This window comes from Cajanus cajan, chromosome 11 (assembly GCF_000230855.2).
Source record: "Cajanus cajan strain Asha chromosome 11, NIPB_CcT2T_4, whole genome shotgun sequence".
Lineage (NCBI taxonomy): Eukaryota > Viridiplantae > Streptophyta > Magnoliopsida > Fabales > Fabaceae > Cajanus > Cajanus cajan.
The window spans coordinates 33,925,020-33,935,068 of NC_138527.1; the positions used below are offsets into that span (position 1 = coordinate 33,925,020).

At 26.6% G+C, this 10,049-nt stretch overlaps 1 protein-coding gene across 1 annotated transcript; it reads left to right on the top strand.

Moving 5' to 3' along the window:
- Positions 1-1,187: 1,187 nt before the first annotated feature.
- Positions 1,188-9,837, top strand: LOC109800450 (uncharacterized). The gene is made up of 9 exons (XM_083067167.1): positions 1,188-1,479; positions 1,555-1,870; positions 1,995-2,495; positions 3,728-3,877; positions 5,766-5,837; positions 7,247-7,357; positions 7,485-7,550; positions 7,664-8,094; positions 8,449-9,837. The coding sequence occupies exons 2-9, from the start codon at positions 1,561-1,563 to the stop codon at positions 9,040-9,042; spliced, it is 2,235 nt and encodes a 744-aa protein (XP_082923293.1). The 5' UTR covers positions 1,188-1,479; positions 1,555-1,560; the 3' UTR covers positions 9,043-9,837.
- The last annotated feature ends 212 nt before the right edge of the window (positions 9,838-10,049 follow it).

Below are 10,049 nucleotides of genomic sequence, written 5' to 3' on the forward strand. Positions count from 1 at the left end.
ATTTTTACAAATTAATTTATGGATAAATTAATTTTACCTTATGAAAAAACTTATTTTTTTTATAAGTGTTTATGAAATTATTTAAATAAATTTATGCACAAACACTTGTACGAGAATAAAATAAGAAGAAAATGAATATAAGTCAAAATTTGACGTAATACAAGCTAAGAAAAATATATTTTAGACAAACTAATATAAAAAAAATTATAAATTAATTCATACATAAATTAATTTTAACTTTAGAATAAACTTATTTTATTTATTTTGTATAAGTTTCTTGAAATTTTATTCAAACAAAAATCTAAAAATTATATAAACAACACTCAATTATATTGATAATGATAAAATTAAAACACAAATATATGCCGCTTTGAGTTCTTGCAAAACAAAGGTAGTGAATAGTGAGAGTTAGAAATATGTAAAAATTAATGATTTTTTTTTTAATATATTATGAACAATCATTTTTTATTGCTTTTAATACTGTACTTCCTTTTTAATATACTAATTTACTTTTAACAATTAATATTATATTTTAAAAAAAATTTATTTTTTCCATTAAATTTACTTAAACACTTATAATTTAATTTTAATATGTTAATTTTGTCTTTGGAGACAAATCCCTGCTTCTGATATATTTTTCATTCAATCAAAATTAATGAATTAAAATGTAAAAATAACATTAAAATAGAATATTAAAATATATTATAAGCATCAAAGTAAATTATATTATATTAAAAACTATTTAAATAAATTAACAAATTAAAAGTAAGAACAATATTAAATACAAAAAAAAAATTCCCATTGTTAATATATGAAAATTAAAATAAATTAAAAATATATTATATATAATTACGTTATTTACATAGAATAATCAATATCACTTAATTAAATTATGATTGCAAAAATAATTTAATTATTTTTTATTTAAAATTATTATTTGTCATCTTAATTAATTTTTTTATAGTCATTTTAACCTTAAATTAGTTAGAGTCAATGACAAAAGCTAAAATAAAACACTAAAAAAATATCAAAAATCTACAAAAGATAAATTTTTTAATAAGAACTAAAATAAGAAGGAGTAATTAATATTTGCATATACTTAATATATATATATATATATATATATATATATATATGTATTAATTGATAAGAATTACAATCATAAACAAAATTCAAACTTAAAGACATACTACTCCAACTTACACCTTTAAGCCGACCGTATTACTTCACTTAATTATTTAAGCATTTATTTTACTTACCATCTTCTCTGTCCTTTTTTTGTATTTTGTATTCTTTGCATCTCTTATTGTTCCATTCATACATACACCCGAAATGAGGTGTAAGTTGAGTGTGTTCCTAAATTATTATATTTGATGTTTATTGAGTGTCTTTCATAAACATAGGTTCGTGGAGACCTCGAGACCTGCATATTTCTCCCTGCTCCCTTTTGATCGCACACTCGAATCTTCCACCAAAAAGGTTTTGAGTGGGTTGAATTTTAGAAAGATCGATCTATTTACCTTTGGCTCATAATAATTTGATTTATTATTTCAGATAGCAATGGAAACCACAAATGTGACACACAGGGGAATTGTTCAAGAAGTACTCACAAAAGACAACTACGAAAGGTGGAAAACTCTAATGAGAAACTACCTGCAGGGGAAAAATCTATGGGCTATTGTGGAGAATGATTTCGATTCCACATTTGAAGATCGGAGAATGAGTGCAGAGGCTTTGCACATCATTCAACTATCATGTGGGTCAAAGATTCTGGACGAGATTTCTCATTTCAAAACAGCCAGAGATGCTTGGAATCACTTAGGCGCGCGTTACGGATTTGAGTTAAAAGCCACACCAGATATTGAGCAAGGTACATGTTTAAATATTGTCTCATGAACATTGAAATATGTGTGTTTGTAAGTTATTATTTTTTCTCTTATTTTATCGATAAACATTGAAATATGTATGTTATTATACATCTCAACAACATGCAGGTTTGTTAGATGATAGTGTTGCTGAGTATAGAGATTTGTACAGGTACGTGGAAAGGGGTGATTGGACAATGGCGGAGTCATTCATGAGGAACAGAAGGGATGCGATATTTGCAGCGTCAGCTTCAGGTAGGACGGTTCTTCACGTTGCAACAATGGCAGGGCATGCGAAGATTGTTGAGGGGTTAGTGAGAGTAGGGAGAGAGAGATTGGCAGAAATGCAAGACGAGAAAGGTTACACTGCTCTTGCTCTTGCTGCTCGTCTTACGGGAAACATCAATGTGGCGAAGTGCATGGTAGAGGAGGAAGGTGGCAGGGTCCGCCACAATCTGCTTGCTATAAAGAACGAAGACGATGAAATCGCTCTTCTTGTGGCTGCTGCTGCCGGAGACAAAGACATGACTCGTTACCTTTACTCTTTAACTTCTCTCACTTTGCTGGATGGACAAGATTCTCGCGGTCGAGTTTTGCTGCTTCAACGATGTATCAAAGCCGAAATATTTGGTAACTAAACTTTATCTCTCCTTTAACTCCTTATGCAGCTAACCCTCCTTATTTTATTCTAATTTTTTCTCCCACTTATAGGCAACATTATTGGTGACTTTGAGTATGAATGTATGATAAAAATTCTCTAAATTAACGAATATGAAATAAAATCGTGTGTTATTAATGTTGACACTAAAAAGATTATATACAATGTAAAAATTCAAAACTAATTTTGTAATAGATATTCTAAATATTTAGAAGAGATATTATAGGAGCTAAATATATTATTCCTGATCAGATGAAAATGTAATTGAGATACAGATAAATCCTTAATTATTTCAATAATTTATTTTAATAATAAATTTGAAGGATAAAATTTTAAACTGGAATTTTGTTAAAGTTTTTACTAGCATAATCAGTACAATTTTGTTTAAACATACGATTTAGTCTTTACAAGTGACTTCCATTTTCATGAGTCCAATTCAATATACGATTTAGTCTCAAAACTATTATTTTAATTTGAACATATGATTAGACAAAAAAAAAAAAAAAAAAAAGAGAGTATATATTGGAAGAAGTTTATACAAAGACTGACAGAAATATACTAAATTCATGGACGTAACTCATTAGGTCAAGTTAACAAAGAGAATTTGAATAGTTTATAATATATTTAAGTTCAAATGTCATTATCGTCATTATATATTAAAAAAAAAAAAAACTGCTGCTAGTATTGTAATTATTATTAATCTCACACAAACTCTTGCATATGAAACAATAAAATGAGTGTTAATGAATTTATCATATGTCATTTTCGTGTAAGACAAATAAGTGGTAGATACTTTTAATTAAAATTGTTTCTTAAACAATGAAAGAGGCAGGAGATTTTCTTTTATCACCCAACAAATATTTATAATACTATATATGCTGGTATAAGGAGAACTAAAACCCATATATATATATATATATATATAAAAGATAATTAGAAGATTGTATCAATCATTTATGAGGTAGGAGTTATTTTTAAAAGTGCATACATGATTATTCGTATATTCAAAACTTTTTTATAAAGTTTGTTTATGGGTAAGTTAATCAAGTTGGAAATTCATATACTTCTATTCATAACAAGAGAGTAAATATAATATAGAATTAAAAAAATTAAAGAAATGTTAATATTAATATAATGTTCAAATATTGCATGGTTTTATTTATTTATTTCTGATGAAGTTCAAATGCATGGTTTGCTTCCATAGATGTGGCTCTGGGATTACTTGAATATTACCCGCAACTGCTCACAGAATCCTTATCCGACGGCTTTCGCGCATTGCATGAATTGGTTGAAATGCCTTCTGCATTCTTAAGTGGCTGCCACTACGGAGTTGCAAAGAAATTCATTTACGATAGTAAGTTCATTTTTGCACTTTTCTTACCCAATGTCTTCTTCTTTTTAATTAACCGTTCATTTAATAAAACTTTTACTTTTCATAATCTCTTTAATCAATGATTGAATATTAAAAATCCATATTAAAAACTAGAATGAAATGTTTAAAAAGACAGTAAAAATTATCTTTTACCAATTTAAATCATTTTTTTTCTCAAATATCTCAAAATGTTTTTTTTTTTGTTAAATTTATATTTTATATTTTATAAAGACGATTCACTTATTTCGAGAATAACTCTTTTTAACATAATTATTTCACTCAATAACTTATGACTTACATTAAATTTCAACGATCTAACTATTAAAATTATTAATTAATAGATAAAGTTTATAATTTTTTTTATAAAATTTAAAAATTATTTAATACTTCATTATATAGATTTATACAATATATTTTTATAAAAATATATATCAATTTGAATTGATGGAACTAAATATCATACAGTTTTCAAAATTTTGTATAATATTGTAGACTTAATTTACTAATTAAGATTTTTTAATTTAACAATTAATGTAAGTCAAGAGTTATTTAGTAAAATTATTCTACCAAGAGTTACTCTTGTAAAAAGTTAATCCCCACTTTAATAAAATGGTTATATATAATTAAACCAATATCTTCTTAAATATATATTTTTACCAATATTTTTAAACATGTGGGCAATACACAATATTAATTATAGACTATTTTCTTTTTGTTGGGAACCCTAGCCACAAATTAAGCTACTGCAGCCACAGTTATTTTTTATAAAATTAATTAAAACAATTATTATATATTGATATTTCGATCGTTCTTAATTTAAGAAAAAGTCTCATGAGTTTGTCTTGAAGTTAAATAAATACAACTTTTTAAAATTTTTTGATAAGATAAGATTGTAATATATTTTAAATCAAATTAACAATAGATACATAAAAAAAAATGAACATAATTAATTTTAAACTGTTAAATATGATTCAGATGTGTACCTTAATATGATAAAAAAGAAATATGTACCTTAATTAACCTGAACCATATATCCCTATTAAAATATAATAGTTTTCACTAAAAAAAAAAAAGAGAGAATATATTTACATTAAATATATAATTTTGTCTTTATACATGTTGTAGATTCTCAATTCGGTCCCTATACATAAGAATTTATTAAATCAATTCTTATATTCTCTAAACATTACTAATTTGGTTCCTGATATGTTAACTCTATTTCACATTATTAATTTAATTCTTATATACATGTAACACACTCTTAATTTGGTCTGCGCACTTGTAGTGTATTTTTAGTTTAATTCCTAGATATAAAATATCAAATTAAGAATATGTAAATATATAGGGATCAAATTAAGAATGTGTTAAATATATAAGAACTAAATTAAAAATATATGACACAATTAATGATTTCAAGAACAAAATCAGTAATGCTTGCATGTATATGATCTTATTTAATATTTTTTACATGTAGGGACCAAATTGAGAATTTACAACATGTGTGGGAAATAAATTATATTTTTTAACAAAAGAATATATAAAAATTTGTTTCTTTAACTTCAAAAAAAATGCTAATTTACATTTCATCACTATATCAAATCCATCTTTGTTGTGTTGTGTTGTGTTTTTTTTTTTTTTTCCTGTTTTCTGAGAACAATGTTGTGTTGTTAGGAATCCCATTTTACCTTTATAATTACGTTTCCTTATCTTTCATATTCAAACTCTTGCTTCTTACCTTATTCATGCCATCATTACATAAAAATAAAATAAAAAAACATGCTCTATCATTAATGTATATATTCTAGGTTTAAGAGTTGTTCATACCAATTTTTTTTATTTCAACGTTGTGAGCTAATATACTTCTGTGCAGTTTTAAGATTAGAGAGGAGATTTCAAGTGAACAACTTGTTGGCTAGTACTGCCAACGTGCCTGGTTTCTCAGGTACGTATAAATGGAGTCGATGATCGATCTGCACTTCTTCTGACAAATCAATATTTTAATGAATGTATCTATTTTATAACTTAATGAATGTATTTCTACAGAAGCAATTTTTTACTTTTTATTTAAAATAAAATTTACTTTGTGCTTGGGTATGATATATATTTATTTAAAACATATTCTTATTTTACAATAATAGAAGTTTAAACTTAAAGTCAAGTAATAACTATTACTTTTATAATCAAAAGATTTTATTGAAGGGACAATAAGTACTAACTACTTAAACCCATACTACAAAAAAAAAAAAAAAGTTTGTAGTGACACAATACTTATTATTAAAAAATAATTTTACTAATAATATATGTTGGTATATGTTAATAAATATATTTTTATAATTATTTAAAAAATATAAATATAATTTATAGTTACTTTTATATATATACATACATATATATATATATATATATATATATATATATATATATATTATTTGTCGTGATATTATTTGTGTGTTACTAAATATAACATTCCTAATGATATCACATCATTAGAGTAATGAATTATTTAAAAAATATTTAAACAGGTTTTCCATATTTTGAATTTAACTTTCAAAAGCTAGAAACTATTTTTTTAATCGGCAGGAAAGATCATAAAATTTAATCTCAAATATAGATATAATGCATGAATTAATGCTTTAACTTAAAAAAAAATCACTCAATTAAATACATATTAAATTTAAAAAAAAAACATTTATAATAAAAATTAAGGTATAATTCTTCAACTTTTGAAAAAAGTTTAAGTTCAAAGATAAAAACTCTATTAAAGTCTTTATATTTAATATTTTTAAAATATGAATTTGAGTATAACTCATTCTAACAATAATGCAAGAATGCTTTAACTTAAAAAATGGTCAATTAAATGTGTTAAAATATGAAAAATATTTTTTGTAATATAATTGAGATATAATTCTTCAACATTTAAAAATTTTAGATTTCAAAGACCAAAAATGTTATTAAAATCTTTTTATTTAATTAGAACAATAATTTTGGGTTTAACTCATTTTTATATCTATAAGATGAAGATTGTCTCTCATTCCTATACATTTTTTTTTTCATCCGCTAAGAATATTAGAAACTTGATTCAAAAGTAATTATTGGAAAAGAAAGTTGATAGCACAAAAAAAAGTAGGAAAAAATGTTGTGCTCCTCTTGTTATATATAGAAATAAAAGATTTTTTTCACTTACATAAATGAGTGGAAACAAAAAATAGAAACAAATAAATTATATAGAAATTTTACTAATTAAAAATAAACTTTAAAAATATTTATTATTTATTATATCATAAAAAAATATTTAATTTAAAAAAAATAGAAAACAACTGAAAAAGCTTCGCTTCTGTGATGTTTCTTCAGGTAGATTCTCTGAACGGCTGAAAGCTTTCCAGCAGGGCTTCCTTACACGTATTGCTACAAATTTGCAGACTGGTGGTTTCCATATTCTGCTTTTGCCCACAAAACTTTTGGGTAAGTAATGACAAATCTTGTGTGGAGCAAAACCCACCCATGCGCGACTTTACTTTTAAAAATCGCATACATAGATAATTAGATATACTTTGATTGGTACTTACTTTTTTTTTAATGATTTGTTCAGTTGGACCAGTACTCCTCGAAATTGCTTATGTATTCGTTCAATTTTTCAAATTTCTAAATATCCTCGGTACGTACTACGTAATACCAAATGATATATAATCTAGTTGTTCCTTCTTGCTTAATTCGATTCAATTTTCTGTAACTACTTCAGCACTAAGTCCCTCCATTTTTTTTTTTCAGGAATTAGGGAATTATATGAACAAAAATGTGCCCATTATCAAGTTCTACAAATACTGAGTTACTTGCAACGTAGTGTTGAGGTGTTTAATGATTCACAGCTCCAGCAAGCTTCGGTGCACGATGCTATGTTGCATGCAGCCAAGCATGGACTTGTCGAGTTCATAAATGCCATGACAAAGGCTAACCCTGACCTCTTATGGAGCTTGGACAGCCATAAGAGAGGTGTGTTTTCGTATGCGGTTCTTCATCGCAAAAAAAATGTGTTCCAACTCATATATACTCTCAATGGAAGGAAGGATATAATTGAATCTCGTAAAGATGTGTTTGGCAATAATCTGTTGCACCTGGCAGGACATTTAGGACCTTCTTCCTATCTTAATCAAAGACCCGGTGCTGCACTACAGATGCAAAGAGAAATTCAATGGTTTAAGGTCATTTATCTTAATTTCCTCTCTATATAGATATCCATCATGGCATCATCACATAATATATGTAAGAAGTGTAATGTATTCACAATATTATACTCAGTCATTTTTACAAAAAACACGGTATATAGGAAAATCCTTTTAGATTATATTTGATTTGTGATAAATGAAGATTTTATTCCTACTTCATTTCTCTCTCATCTGCTTGCTTCATAAAATTTCCAGTGTCCAAAATATATTTTAGCTAGAGTCAAAATTCTTATTATCTGAGAACACATGGTCCTATAATTCAGTGACTATTATAGTGCATGCATGCCCATTTTTTCCTTAACTGAATTTACATTGATGAAATCATTGCAGGCAGTGGAGAAAGTTGTGGATCCCAAATGTAAGGAAGCCAAAAATGATGACAATAAGAAGCCTCATGAGCTATTTAGTGAAACGCACGAGGAGTTGGTGAAAGCTGGAGAGAAATGGGCAAAAGAAATAGCAAATTCTTTTGCACTTGTTGGTGTTCTCATCACTACTGTCATGTTTGCCGCGGCCTTCACTGTTCCTGGAGGAAACAATCAAGACACAGGAGTGCCCATTTTCTTAAATAATAAGCTATTTACAACTTTTCTAGTAGCTGATGCAGTATCTCTCTTCACCTCTTCCTCTTCCGTCTTGATATTCATTGGGATCATGACATCGCGTTATGCTGAAAAAGACTTCCCAAAAAGTTTACCATGGAAGTTACTGTTTGGTCTGTTCTTCCTTTTCCTGTCTATTGTGTCTATGATGGTTGCCTTTTGTGCTGCACTTGGTATAGTACTAAAAAAATATTGGGCATATAAACAGTTCTTAACGGGAGCCATCATAATGGGGAGCGTTCCAGTTATTATACTCGTACCATCACAGTTGAGACTCATGTATCATATTTTACGTTCCACATTATCAAATCCCATCGGTTAAATAAAAAAGAGAAACAATAGATGCATGCAAAGATGTTTGTAATCAAAGTTTTCACGTGTGGATTTATTTTGAGGACGATTACTCCGGAGGAGAACTCAGTGAAATGGTCTATGATGGATCAATAATATTGATCAGACAAGCATTTTATTCATTCACATTATACAACTTTTTTTTTTTTTTAAGATAATACACCTCCTAAACGAGATGAAACCAAGCACGAAACTCTAAGAAGAACCGCTCTGTTGTGAGTGCTATTGGTTGACGAAGTGTTGGTTTGCAACAAGAAAGAAAGTCACAAAAACATACCCTATAAAAGAATAAATCAGAAAATTCAAAAACGAGAAAATACAAAATACCTAAAAAAATGTAAAAATAAGAGAAAAACATATTATATTTACATTATATCCACATGGTTCAGTTAATTTCACTTATATTTACAAGAGAAAGAAAATTTCATTGTACAAAAATAAAATTTAAGATTTTACAATAAAATAACATTTCCTTCGTCTCAAAATTTTTTCCTCTCTAATAGATCCTCTTTTCCTGTCTTTGTATCTCTTTCACATATGTGTACTTACATTCTCACTATTCCGCTCTTCGTCACTTAGTCTTCGTCTCTCAAAAATTTAAAAATCATTTAAGACTTCATTTCATTAATTCAAATTGACAAATAATCATAAAATTGAACGAAGTATAAATGAAACGAAGTATAAAATTGAACGTAGTAAAAGAATCCGTCAATTTGAATTAATGAAATGAAATATCAAATAATTTTTAAATTTTTAAAAATTTGCAGATTTATAGAGGGAGTTATAATTACACCAGTGTAACTTTTACCAAGTGTTACTCCGCTTAATAACTTTATATTAATTGTGAATTTTGTAAATCCAACCGTTAGATTGAAAGTTCATATCACTTTATACGTATATATCAAATTTTGTTAAAATTGAACAAATTGAAGGTAATCAAAGTGTACATATTTTAGTGTATTTTGAAATTGATATGTT